This window comes from Pogoniulus pusillus, chromosome 27 (assembly GCF_015220805.1).
Source record: "Pogoniulus pusillus isolate bPogPus1 chromosome 27, bPogPus1.pri, whole genome shotgun sequence".
NCBI classification, from domain to species: domain Eukaryota; kingdom Metazoa; phylum Chordata; class Aves; order Piciformes; family Lybiidae; genus Pogoniulus; species Pogoniulus pusillus.
Window position 1 is genome coordinate 8,422,993 of NC_087290.1, and position 13,484 is coordinate 8,436,476.

Below are 13,484 nucleotides of genomic sequence, written 5' to 3' on the forward strand. Positions count from 1 at the left end.
GCCGTTCTCGGTGAGCCTCCAGCTCAGCACAAAGCACACTGGACCATACTGGTTCTCCCCTGCCTGGCTGGAGTGAGTGGTCTCGGTGTTCAAAGTAGTCACACCTCCAGCCCCAGCACTGCTGTGCAAAGGTGTTGTTAAACCATAAACCAACCCATCTAACAGCAGCACATCACTGGGAACAGGAGGGTTGCCAGGTGGCTCACCCCTGGATTTGACAGCCCAGCTGCAGCTGGGAGAGCCTGGCTCTCCAGGCTGCACATCCACTGGAGAGGTGGCATTTTGGTGCCACCACTGTCAAGACAAAAGGTATCTTGCCTGCCTACTGTCCTTCCAGCCCTCAGTGTTGGAGAGGCTACAGCAGAACCATCAACCTCTTCTCCCCGTCTGAACACGAGGAAAAACTTTTCCTGTGAGGGTGCCGGAGCAGGGGAGCAGGCTGCCCAGAGAGGCTCTGGAGTCTCTTTGTCTGGAGAGATTCCAAACCTGCCTGGACGCAATCCTGGGCAACCTGCACTGGGTGAACCTGCTGTATAAGGGGAGCTGGACCAGATGATCTCCACTGGCCTCTTCCAGCCCCCATCAGGCTGGGATTCTGGGAATCTTATGGGGTGTGTTTGCACGTGGTGTGGGGTAAGATGAGCCCCAGGAGATGAACATAACACAGCCAAAAGAAATCTGTTGCTGTAGGAGCTGCTGCTGCTGCCAACTCAGTACAGGGAGTGAAGACAGCAGCCCAGAGGGGCTCTGAGGTAATTGAACCCAGCCCTGCAATTACTCTGGTGCCCAAGTTGGTCTGGGAGCAGAGAACACCTTCCCCTCCACCAACACCAGGCTGCTGGAGCAGTCCCTGCAACCTGCAGCACAAGGTGAGTGCCAAGGGACCGGCAGAGCCTTTTGAATTCAAGCTGGCTTTCTGGGCTTGCAGGGTGTAACCACCTGGAAAGGCAGCTCCACCAGAAACAAAAACGGCCGGGAAAAACCCATGCACCCACCCTGCCAGGAGCCAGAGAGGGAGGCTGTGTCTGCAGTCGGGGCTGCACACGCCTTTCCCGGCTGGACAGGACCTGCTCCCTTCTCCAGCCTGGGAGGAAAAAAGCAAGAGACCTGCTGAAATTCATTACTTTTCACATGACAGAGGGATCAGTCGGCTTCTCCCAGAGCCCGGCAAGGTTTCCCTCATTGAAAACAGGAAAGAATCACAAAAATAATTAGAGAGATTTCATCTCAGCCAGCTTATGAAAGCACTGACTTTATACACAACAGATTGGCAACAGCACAAAGATGGATGTGAAAGGCAAGAGCATTTGCAATGTCAGACAGATCAGAGACAGAAGCTCATCAAAAAATGGCCCAGGGCAGATGTAAGTTAAAAAAAGAAAAGGGGAAAAAAAAAAAAAAGGAAAGGAAATGACCCTTCTAGAGATAAAAAACCTAAGTCCTGTCTGTGACACGGTGATATGCCCCCTCCTGCTTGCAGAAAGGAACCCTGGTGAAAATTCATCATCTCCCTGGAGAGACCTGGGTTAAAAAACTTCAACTCCTGACAATCGCTTGCTGTGTTTTGCTGCCTTCTGCTAGCTCAGCTGGGAGCTGGTCAGCAGCAGGATTTAGAGGCCTGAGGACAAATGTCAGCTGGAGGATGCTCTAGTGAGCTCCCGGGGCCAGAGGAGTCCATAATTGGAAAGCTCCAGGCAGCATTTTGGGAGTGAGCTGGGCTGTGCTGCAGAGAGGCTTCTTGTACTGGGTTTGGCCAGCTGTGCAGACCAGGACCCTCGAAAATGTGATGAACAGCTCAGCAAATGGTGACTCGTTTGAAGGGGGATGGGGAAGGCCAGACTTCTCTTAATTAGAAAAGAGGTTTGCACTTAGTCACCCAGCACAGTGCCTGGGGCCCTAACTCCAGACACTGCCGTGCAAAGGCTGACAGCTCGCTCAGACACCAAGCTGTCAGCCTGGGCTTTGTAACCAGAGACAGTTTCCACCAGGGAAAACAACCTCTGTGCTACTCAGCCTTCTGCACAGGCACATCCAGTGGAGAGGACCAGAGCCCCAATGTGACCAGCCCCAGAGCTCTGGGGCCATTTGCCCATAGCATACAGCAGCTCTCAGGCACTGGAGGCTCACAGTGATTCTCGATTCAGTAAGCAAGGCTGTCTCCAGTTCTGTAAGAACCACTGTTAGGGACTCTCTGTTTCCAGACCACTGCCTTCAGAGTGCAGCTGAGAAGCTGCAGAGCCTGGGGACACAGGTCCAAGGCAGGCTGTGGAGGGAGGCAGCAAGAGGCAAGGTACGCTGGGTGTACGTCGAGGCTGGATGTGGCCTCTCTCCACTTAGATTCACTGGGGGGGTGACTCTTCCACGGCAGCTGAAACACAAAAGGACCAGGAATGAGCCCTAAGTCACTATCTCAACAAAGCTGTGGGGAGCAGAGCCCACACAGGCCAGACACGCAACAGATGGGCACCACAACCCCTGTTCCACTGCCCCAGAAAGCTACTGCAAGGCCTCAGTAGTGGCACAAGCAGAAGGCAATGCCCAGCACACAGAACCTGAGCAGGAGGAAATGCAGCTCCGGAGGCTTACATTCTCCTCTGGCTTCTCCCAGTTATTTTTGTGTTTGCAGTGGGATTGACAGAAGGGCGCAGCAGCAGCCTCATGATTAAGTGGGCAGAAGCCCAAGCCACTCAAAAATGGTATTGGCCACACAGGAGGAAACTGCAGAGTGGTGCAGAACGGCTGCCCCAAGGGTGGAGTGGTGCTCGCCCGTGCCAGCACCCTCTCTAGGCCAGGTCACAGCCAGAGCTGACAGCAGCAGTGACATCACACGTGTCACCAGCTCTCGTGTTCTCTCTGGAGAACTTTCCAGGCAGACTGAGCTCTGTGAAAGCCCAAAGTCAGATCTCAGCTCTTTACAGAACTCTCAGTGCTTTCTGCACCCTGGTGATTGGTGGATGTTGGAGCAGTGAAGGCTACTGCCCTGACACTGCTGCTGCTGCTGGGTTTGTCCTCCCAGTAGTAGAACAGGCAGGTTACAGCTTCAGTCTGGGCAGTGCACGGGGACAGCAGTGAAGCTGCACACTCAGTCCCTGCTCCGATGGGGCTGCAGGTGGGAGCCCACAAACCAGCTGCCACGGAGCACAGGGCAGCTCCAGCAGCGGAAGGGGAAGGCAGCCTGCAGAGACAAAACCCTTTCACTCCCGTGACAAATGCCCTACTTGTTCCCGAGCCCAGGGACTAGGCTGTTCCCTGTGCCCTTCACGTGGCAGCAAACATCACGTGAGAGCTCGGCACTCGCAGGGGAGGAACTGCAACCACGGCTGATGCTGCTGCACTGGGGCAGTCAGCTGGGCCTCCTCCCCTCCGGGGTGTAATTAGTCTCCTTGAAGTGGGCCGAAACTGGAATCTTTCAGCCCAGCTCCGAGGCCATAATCAGCCCAGCAGAGGAGGAGAAAAGGCTCCCTCCAGCAGTCTGGCCCAGGCTGCCATCGCACATCCCGGCAACGGAAGGGCAGGTCATGCCATGGGCACGTTTTAAATGTGCAGTGATGCTGCTTTTGGCCTGAGCAGAGAAGAACCACAAAACCATTGCTATCTTTTCCAAACCACAATGGAAAGCCAGCAGCCAAAATGACGCCTCAAATCTCAGCTTCTATTTCAGCAGCTTCAATTAGAGAGCTGCTGTTTTTGGATGCTTGGTGGACAGCCAGCACACCAGCTCCTCTCAGCCACAGCTCGGCCAGCCCACCTGTCTGGGAGCACACGAGACTGCTTCTGCCACTCCTCAGCCCCCCCATCCAGTGACAGAGGCAGAAGGAATTTCTATGGGCTTCAAGTTATTCCTATTCATCTGCAGCTCCAAGAGGGACAAGAATAACACAGAGCTTATGTGCCAGGGTTGCTCAGTACAAACCTGGTCACAAGGCATTGCATCTGCCTGGGCCCCCATGGCAAGAATCACAGCAACAAAGCCTCTACTCACGCTTTACTGCCAGCAGTGTGTTCCCGTGGCAGCACGCCACGGAGGTCACCAGGTATGGATGTGTCTCCTCCAGCTGCACTGGCCTCGGTGTCCCTGTCTCCTCGTCTTTCCTACCCAGGCGGCCCCTGGCTCCTTTTCCCCAGGTGCACACCTCACCATCTGCAGAGGGGTTACAGACACCTTGCTGCACACAGAGCTCAGAGCAAACAGGCCTCCCTTCTCCCCAGCAATACCCTGGGCTACCTCCAAGGCCCACTTTGGCCACAGCATGAGGGGGCACAGGAAAGCCAGGGCCTGCTGCAGCCCGGGACATGAGGAGTTCAGCCTCACCTGCTGCAATGGCCACAGTGAAGGCATCCCCACAAGCCACCACGGTGACCTTCATGGCTTGGAGCCCCACAACCAGGCGGGGTACACGGCTGTTGCGGCTGGAGTTGGTGCCTAGCTGCCCATGCTGATTGCTCCCAAAGGTGTAACACTGGCCAGAAGCTGACAACCCAGATGAGAGAAACAACAGGGTGTCACTTGAGGGTGCACTGAAGGCTCTCTGCCACACTGAGCATCCTGCTCCACAGAGCTCTGGCACTGGGAGCAGGCTGCCTCTTGAGCATCTCTGAGGGAAACAGGCAGGAGAATAGCAAAAATGTAGGTGTCCCCTTGGGGATTTGGGCACAGCCCTCTCACCTGTGACAGCAGCCGAATGCGCCGTACCGATGTCAGCACACACTATTGGCTCCTGGTTCAAGGGGGCTGACTGGGCACACATGAACATGGTGGCCTCTTCCACCTGGTCCTCTGGGGAAGGCTCCTCTGCTGAGCTGATTCGATCTAGCCCCAGCTTGTTACACCTGCACAGAGAAAAGCACAGGTCAGAGCAGGCGGTGTAGACACCTCAGAGACAAGTCCTGCTCTAGCACAACTACACCACCAGCAGCACGGCGCTGGGGAGCAGAATCACACAGAGATGTCTTTTAGAGCCCCTTGGTCCCACTTCCTTGGCTAGACACAGTTGGACAGGCCCAGGAGGCTGTAGGCACGTTCTGGAGTGCAGACCCTCTCACCTGTTGCTCCCACAAGCAAGAATCTGGTTCTTCACAGTGAGGACCATGGAGGAATCAATGCCACAGATGACCCTCTGAGCCTCGTGCTCCAGTGGGATTGTGACCTGCTGGGGAGAGTTGTGGCACTCCAGAGTACCCAGCCCAAGCCGACCTGGCAGAGGAAACAGAGCATGACACAGCTGATGGCAGCAAACAACCTGAGCACAGCCCCTGAACAACAGCACTGACAAAGTGGCTGCAAGAGCCCAGCCTGGGGCCTATTGCTGCAGAAGGCAGCAAAACTCAAAGCTCAGGGGCCCTGCTATGTGGTGAAGCACCTGCAACTCTTCCACACCCACCTAGCCTGGCACATCTGGAGAGGACTACGGGCAAGCAGGGCCAGCGAGGGGAGTGGGAGCAAGCAACGGAAAGCACAAGCCCTGTTTTGCAAAGCAGAATCTCTTACCATTATCCCCCCTGCCCCAGGCAAACACTTCCCGTTCGTTGGAAACTGCCAGGATGTGAGATGCACCACAGGCCACCTGCACCATCTCATAGCCCAGCAGGGCCTCCACGATCTTGGGCTGGCAGGGGAAGAGCAGCAGCAGTCAGCCGAGACCTCCCAGTCTGCCCGGCTGCTCCCATCCCTCCCACCCAGCCCCCCCAGCCTCAACACAGTGCTGGCAGCATCCCAGTTTTCATCCAACACAAACACCAGAGAAGTTGTTTTTTTTTTTTTGTTCCAAACAGTCTTCAAAGGGCTTAGAGACTACGTGCCCACAGCACAGAAGATAATGCAAACATCTCTGGGGCGGAAGAAAGCAGGCAGCAGAAGAGTTTGGAGAGGAAAGAGGTTCAGCCGAAGGGCTGGGATTCGCCCCCCTGCCCATGCCGGCAGTGCCTTGGGCTGTTAAGGCAGGCTGGGAGCAGGCAGGGGCTTGGTGCAGGATGCGTTGGCTGAAAGGCTCTTGTGCAGAGGAGCTGTGAGATACCCCCTACATATTCGTTAGGGTGGGGAGAGATCAGGATCTCCACATGTCACCCAGCCCCTGCTGTGACCTGCTGTTAGATCTGACACCTCGCCCCAGCGAGCCTCATCCTCATTATCTTCTTCAAGTAAAAAGCACCATTTGGTGGGCTCTGGCTGCTGCTTCCAACCGGTCTCCCCTCCCCAGCACTAAGCACCGAGCAGCTCAGCTCCAGACCGAGCAGGAACGAAGGAGCCAGCAGACCACAGTGACAAATGGCTCCAGTCCCTAGGCTCGGCTGGAAGCCATTGGCTGCTGCCACATCCGAGGGCAGGCAAACAAGAAGCTGGAAGGGAGCGACGGGCCCTCAGCCCCGGTGCTGGGAGCCAGTCGGAAGCACACAGCTCTTCTTTAAATACTGCCTCTTTTGAAAAACAACTTTTCTCAGTGAACCCTGGCAGCTGCAGGCCAAGAGTGAAGCAGGCAGGTGTGTGATTGGAGGCAGCCTCCAAGCTGGGTGCCTGCCAACAGCAACCACAAGGCAGCTCTTGACTTCCCGCACACTCAAAGGGATCATTGTATAGGGGGGGAGAGAGAAAAGGAGAGGCAGGTTGAGTCTTTTAAAACCCGTGGTGACAGAGAGAGGAGGGAGAGGGGGTCGGATGCCAGAGCAGGCCTGGGACACACATCTCTAGAGCTGGGACGAGCCCTCTCACACGGTACCAAAGGTACAATTCATCCTCTCACTGGGGGAGCAGCACACCCAGCACTCTCACGACAAACCTGGCTGACATCCGTGAAGTTCCCGTGCCCCAGACAGCCATTGCTGCCGCTGCCAAACGTCATGATTATGCCCCTGTCTGGGGAAGCAGAAAGTCGTGTTACTGGCACACGTGAGGCCTTGCAAGGCACATGCAGTGCCGGGGGCTGGTCATGGCTCCCAGCACAGTGGCTCTGCTTGGACCCACTCTGACTCATAACTTGCTGCAGGGGCCAGAAACCTTCAGTGAGCCTTCAGGGAGCAGCAGCTTTGATCTGCTGCAACGACTCAGCAAACAAACAGCAGATGATAGGAGAGTGCTGAGATAACATTATTGCAGCTGTGTACGCAGGAGCTGCTAACCCCACGGTCGGTCAAGGTGTTAAATACACACAGGCACCCACTGAGCAGCCACCCAGCAGAGGGGTGGCAGGAAATGCCATGGAGAGGTAGGACAAACTCATTCCAACAAAGTTTGCCAGTTGCATGTCTGTCATTTGCTGCTCTGATCCCCAGCAGAAGTGCAAACAGGGCTCCCACAGGACTTTTTTTTGTTCCAGGCTCCACAAACAGAGCCTCAGGCTGGTGTGCCTGGTCCCCTCCCAGGCAGAACACCTCCTGAACCTCTCTAAGAGGGTTTCAGACCCTGCCTGCGTGAAGCTGAGGACAACCAACCCTGCAGGAGCTCACACTGACTTCTCACTACAACGCCAGTCACCGCTGGTCACTGCTTGTGTCTGCGTCACTCTCAGCATGTGACAGAGAACGGCTGGACCTACCAGACACTCTTCACACTGCAGTTCCCACTGCTCCTGGCCTCAGGTGACACCAGTGCAACCTGCCCATACCAGACAGACCTTGGAGATCCAGCTGACCAGTGTGGCACTACAGGAGGGTTGTGCCTGCCATTTTTGACCCCCATCTGATGTTCCATGAGAAGCCCAAGGCCAATGCATCTCTTGGGTTCCTCTCTGAGCAGGCTCCCCAGGCAGTTACATCACATTTGCAAGGCAGCTGCCACGCAGAAGGGTCTGGGACTCTGCCAGGAGAAGGCAGGAGGCAGCAGCTCACCTGTGAGGCAGGCTGTGAAGAGATCACCACAGGACACATGTTTGATGGTCACGCCAGACTGACCCTCCAGAAAACGGGACACAAACTGAGGCTGGAGCTGCTCGGTGGCTCCTGGGAGAGAAGGGCCTCCTGCAGCACCCACTGGGGGAGCCTGGTGGAGAGAAGGAATGTCAGATATGCATTGGAGAACCTGGATGAACCTCTTCCCACAGGCTTAGCAGTGTTACCCACACCTCGGACTGGACAGTAGCCCTGGGGGACACAAAGTCAGGGACTATGCAGTAAACAGAAACATCACCTCCTCAGAAATCACACATCTGAGGCTTCCACAGGCTCCAGGATTCCCATCACTCACCTCCCACATGATGAGACGTCCTGATTTAGTGACCCCAGCCTTCTGTGTCCTGCCAGCAGACACCTGAACTACTTCAGTGTTCAGCATGGGCAGGCGCAGGGGGGTGGTGATGCCACTGCCCCAGGTGTAGATGGATGACAGTGGAGGAGGGATTCCTGTCCTGGCTGAACCACCTCGAACACCTATGGGTCAAAGAAAAATCATCAGTGCAGATCCCTGACTTTTCTCTCACAGGAAGAGAAAAGACACTAGTCAGTCTGGGTGCCAGCAGAGCTGCCTGCCAGCCAGCAGAGCCAGATCAGCACCAGTCCAAGGCTGGCAAGGGGCTGCTGGAAAGCTTTCAGCTAGGGCTGAGAGAAGCACATGGGAACATCTCTTTGCATTTTGACCCAGAAATGAGGAAAGCTGCACCATGACAGCTCTGTTACCAGTGCCAGCTGCACTGCCCTGCACTGGGACATCTCCCCTCAGCAATACCAGCTGATTCCCAAACTTTGCTGGGAACAGCAGAAACTTGATTCAAGGATTCCAAACCCAGAAGAGGCAACTGGAGAAAGAGTGCTGCTTGGTTATCATACACAAAGTGCCTATGGTCTCCTCCAGGGCTCAGGATCTCTTAACTCTTCCCCTTTATAGAAGCCTGAGTGTCTCTCTGGCCCACCCAAAGGAAAGTGTCATTCTAAGTGAAGCCATGTTGTATACACTGTGCCAGGACTCACCCCTCGGCCTGGCACTGCACACTCGCCCCCCTGTCCGGCTGTGGGTCACTGTTGGCACTGGAGCCAGGGGTTTTTCAGGCCTGCCAAACCAAAATTCAGTCCTTAATGTCAGCTTGGCCCCAGAAGTTCTACGGAGCCCAGGATTACAGAAGGTCTGGGCAAAGCTACAGAGTAAACCATGGCTGAATAGCTCACAGAATTTCCTCAGTAGGTGCTTTAAGCCACCTGAGAGAGGGGAGCTGGCATCAGTTCACTTCACAATTCTCTGTTCACTCTTACTGCAATGACAAGCCCACACCTGCCATGGCACCTGCTGTAGCCCTGAGCCACTGGGCCAGGCTCATCCCACAGCAGCTGCATGTTGGGTAACACAGGAGAGCTGAGTGGGGACAATGCTCTCTTTGAAGCTCATTAACAGAGATGGCAAACCAGTCAGAGCCATTGTGGGCTGTGGCAGCCCTTCCCAAGGCAGCAGGATCACTTGCCTTCTCATTTTGACACTGCCCACATCAGTGTAGAGGTTCAGAAGAGGACGAATGCAGATGGCCTGGGCCATAATCTCGTTCAGCTGCGGCCGCTTGGAAGGGTCCAGGTTCAGCATGCTGAGGATGAGCTGCCGAAGGTCAGGGCTGTATCTGTCTGATATTGGGGCAAATGTCCCACTCATGATCTTCAGAACTAAGGCAGGAAGATTCTAGAGACAAAACAAGAGACACACAGTGGCTGGGTGGTCAGAGGTGAGGCCAAGGAGCAAGACGCTCTCAGCACTGCCCTCTGCCTTCACACCTCCAGGCTCAGCGAGAAGACATTTTCACCTCTGCAAGAGGCCAGGGCTCCAGGTGCTACCTGTAAACCATCTCCCTCTTACCGCAGCTTCAAAAGCTCTCTTGAGGCTGGCGAGTTCATACAGGACGCAGCCCAAAGCCCAAATATCACTCTTCTGGTTGTAAGGCTTCCCTTCACAGAGCTCTGGGGAGATGTAGCACGGAGTTCCCACAACCTGAAAGAGACAAAGACATTTACTGCGATGCTGTGAAACTGGGGCAGAGAGGTGGGAAGAGAAAGGCTCAGATTAGAGCCCAGTGTGTAGGCTGGCTGGAGTTCCACCAACCAAAGCTTAGTGCAGCTGGGACCTTTGTTCCTTGGTGTCAACATCTGCCTGACAATCTCAGTGAAAAACATGATGATTTCCCTTTCCAGTGACCTCCTTTGCACATAGAGAGACTACCTCTAATTTTGATCTTACCCACTAGAGAGCCCAGAGCAATGAGTGTGATGTAAATGTCTAGTTAGATTAGACCAGGTGGGGAATGATCCTTAAGTCTCAAGCAGAGAGAAGAGATTAAGACAAGACAGGACAACAGGGCATAGGCAGGAACTCAGTTGCCAAGTATGTGTCAGACACAAGCCTGCAAACAACACCCCTCCCACTGTGACAGCAGGAGGAACCCTGTCTACTCTCACAAGCAGGACCAGACACTCCAGGCTTGGCCAAACAGATCTTTCTCACCTTTCTACAGCCCACTAAGCTACAGCAAACTTGGGTATGAAGACATCAGTCTGTGTAAACTTCAAGGAGCATTGTGGCACACAGATGTGACCTACTGCAAGTATGCTACATCCAACCTCACTGCTTAGAGCAGCTTCCAAGAGACCACTAGGAGCCAAGGCCATAGTTCCCAGCCTGCTGCCAGGGTCATAAGCAACTGCCATGTAAAGTCAGGCCACTCACTGTGTAGGCTTTGCTCTTGCTGCTCAGGATTTTGGAGATGCCAAAGTCTCCGATCTTGACGATCATGCGATGTTTGTCCAGGAGGATGTTCTGAGTCTTCAGGTCTCGGTGCAGGATCTGCTTGGTGTGAACGTGGTGGAGGGCCAGGAGGATCTGAACGAAGAAGTGCAGGATGGTATCCTCATCCAGCAAGGAGTTGCAGCGCTTATGAATGAACTCTGCTAGCGTGCCTCCTGCAAGGAGCAACAAAGGGCTGTTGGCAAGGGTGGCTGCACAGGGCAGCACAAACCCTGCCTGGGGGCCGGGGGGGATTTAGCTGTGGCGTCTTAACAAGCTAAGCGCATGGGAAAAAGCACGTCCTGGTGGGACACGCAGCACATCCTCCAATGCTTCTGAAACCACACACAGAACAATGGCAGCACAGTTGGTGGGACAAAGAATCAGCGAGAGAGAAGTCACTGTTGACATATTATCAAAGGCAGCAGGAAAACACACGTTAAAACTGCAGCTCTTGAAAGAAGACATGAACCTTGATGGCAGAACAAGATAAGCCTGTTCTGCAAAAGACAGTTCTTGCAGTCCAAGAGGCCACGTGGCACAGAGAGGCCTCTGAGGAGGAGGTCCAGATTCAGGGCTCATGTACAACCTTCAACAAACCCTCATGCAAATGCTGATGTCATCTTAAACTCCACAGCAAATCTCGTTAGAAAATCACACCTTCCCACACAGAGCTGTGGGACCAGCAGCAAGGCCGAGAGCTGACACAGGGAAATGCATGTGAAACCTAAGCCAAGGGCAGATGGTAGCACAATTATCAGCAGCAGAGGTGTTAGTAATCTCTTTGTTTGGGATATAACTTGCAGACGTAAGGCACAGAAGAGCAGAAACACAGAACAGCTGAAGTCAGAAAGGACCTCAGGGGGTCATCCAGTCCAATCCCTTGCTCAAGCAGGGCTACTGACAGCTGGTGGCCCAAGACCATGACCTGTCCTGTAGATATCTTCAAGGACAGTGACTCCATAACCTCTCTAGGTAGCCAGTACCAGTGCTCAGTTGCTTGGCTCACAATCACCTTGCTAGCTACCAGACACCTCAGATCCTTTTCTACAAAAACATCTTTCCAGAAAGATGCATTTAGACTCTCTGGGAACAGGATCTTTACAAGAAGCAGGACACGGGGCTACAGCAGCACAACCCCAGGAGAGACGATGGCTTGACAGCACCTGGACCTGCCAAGGAACTAGCTGCAGATACTGAGAGAGATCAGAGCACACCTGGGGCATACTCCATGGCGATCATGAGTGCTTTGTCCTCCAGGAAGTTCTCGTAGTACTCAATGACGTTGGGGTGGCTGAGCAGCTTGAGGACCTGGCATTCGTTCTGTGCTGCCAGCCGCTCGTCCTTGCTCATCTGCTCCACCGGGATCTGCTTCAGGATCACCAGCTTCTGGTCGGCCTTGCGCAGGCACAGGTGCACGATGCTACAGAGACAAGGTCTCAGAGGCGGGACAGGGCCTGGCCACCAAGCTGGGGTGGCACATTGCCCCTGCCCCTTCACGTTGTCCTGGTAACAAAGCCTGCAATCCACCCCCCCAGATGTCATGCACGCAGTGCCATGTCATCCTATCGCCTTGGCAACAGCCAGGGCCTGGCCACCACCCCACCCCCAGGGTGCCACACGCCGACTGACCCCCCGTGTTACCATGGTGATAGGGCCCGGGTGCCTTGTTGCCATGGTAACGCAGCCCGCGGCCTCCCACCCCGCGGTGCCATACCCTCGGCGCTCCCCCCAACCCCACCGCCTTGCCACGGTCACAAAGCCTGGAGACTCCACCCGCGTTCCCCGCTCCCGGTGCCCTTCGGAGCCGCCCTCACCCGAAAGCCCCTCTCCCCACCACCCGGATCCGCTCGTATTTCTCCATCCCCGCTCCGGCCGGGCCAGAGCTCCTCCCGTCTCCATAGAAACACTTCCGGGAGCCGCTACGGCGTCCGCGGGTAGACAAAACACCGCGAGCCGCGCCCGGGTTCCCCCGCCACGCGTGCCTGTGGTTGTGAGATGCAGGTAATGCCACCTCAAGGCGGCTGCCCCCCTCCCGGCTTGGGTGGGCACCCAAGTGCTACCAGGCGTTTCATTGGGCAGCACCCTGAGAAGGAAGTTTGGGGTACCTGGAGCCAGCGGCCCGAGGCTGGAGGGTGTCAGCTTAAACTGCCACACCTCCAGAGAGCGGGGCCAGCAGCAGCCTCCTATCCCACAGCCCCGAGTCAATGGGAGCACCCATTCCGAAAGGGGCAGGGAAGAGGTCCGGGTCCCCTTCCTGCTCCCGCAAACCCACTTTAGACCGCCATGACTACAGACATCCCTGGCGCTGCCTATGGTGGCGCCTCTAGCACACAAGGTCTACACCCAGAAGCTGCCCCTGTCCTGGGGCAGGCACACAGAGAGCTGTAGCTGTGCCGCCCCCCAGCCACGCCATGTGGCCATGCTGCCATCTAGTGACACCGAGCCCGGCTCACCGCGACAGGAGCCGGCCAGCGAGTGCCGAGTCACGTACCGCACCAGTACGGGGGCGCAGCGACAGGGCACGACGCGCCCAGCGGAAGAACCAGCATCCAGCCGCATCTGGATTCCTGGCCTCACCCTGCTGCCATGCTGACAGTGGGGGGCACCTGCGCCCCAGCTCCCCACCATGTCTCCGTAGGGGCCGTCAGTGAGTGCTCACTGCGCCCGCTCAGCCGATGGGCAGTTCGGAGAGTCTGTCCAAGCCGTGGCGGCTTTCCCAGCACCCCACATCATACCAGGCGCTGCAGCAGCCGCACCGTGCCCCGAGACAGATGTGCAGGGCCTCACGCCAGCTGTG

The 13,484-nt window shown here is 55.7% G+C and overlaps 1 protein-coding gene across 2 annotated transcripts; it reads right to left on the reverse strand.

Annotated features, from left to right (window-relative positions):
• Positions 1–1,220: 1,220 nt before the first annotated feature.
• On the reverse strand, positions 1,221–13,343 carry NEK8 (NIMA related kinase 8). 2 transcript variants are annotated; one of them, XM_064166300.1, is made up of 15 exons: positions 13,265–13,343; positions 11,902–12,107; positions 10,628–10,860; positions 9,764–9,895; positions 9,381–9,589; positions 8,896–8,975; positions 8,177–8,358; positions 7,822–7,972; positions 6,774–6,850; positions 5,489–5,606; positions 5,044–5,194; positions 4,667–4,830; positions 4,313–4,471; positions 3,983–4,141; positions 1,221–2,368 (listed from the first exon to the last, which is right to left on the reverse strand). In XM_064166300.1, the coding sequence occupies exons 1-15, from the start codon at positions 13,273–13,275 to the stop codon at positions 2,340–2,342; spliced, it is 2,061 nt and encodes a 686-aa protein (XP_064022370.1). In that variant the 5' UTR covers positions 13,276–13,343; the 3' UTR covers positions 1,221–2,339. The 2 variants fall into 2 exon arrangements, with proteins under 2 accessions (XP_064022370.1, XP_064022369.1); XM_064166299.1 differs by lacking the exon at positions 13,265–13,343 and adding an exon at positions 12,502–12,870.
• Between the last annotated feature and the right edge of the window lie 141 nt (positions 13,344–13,484).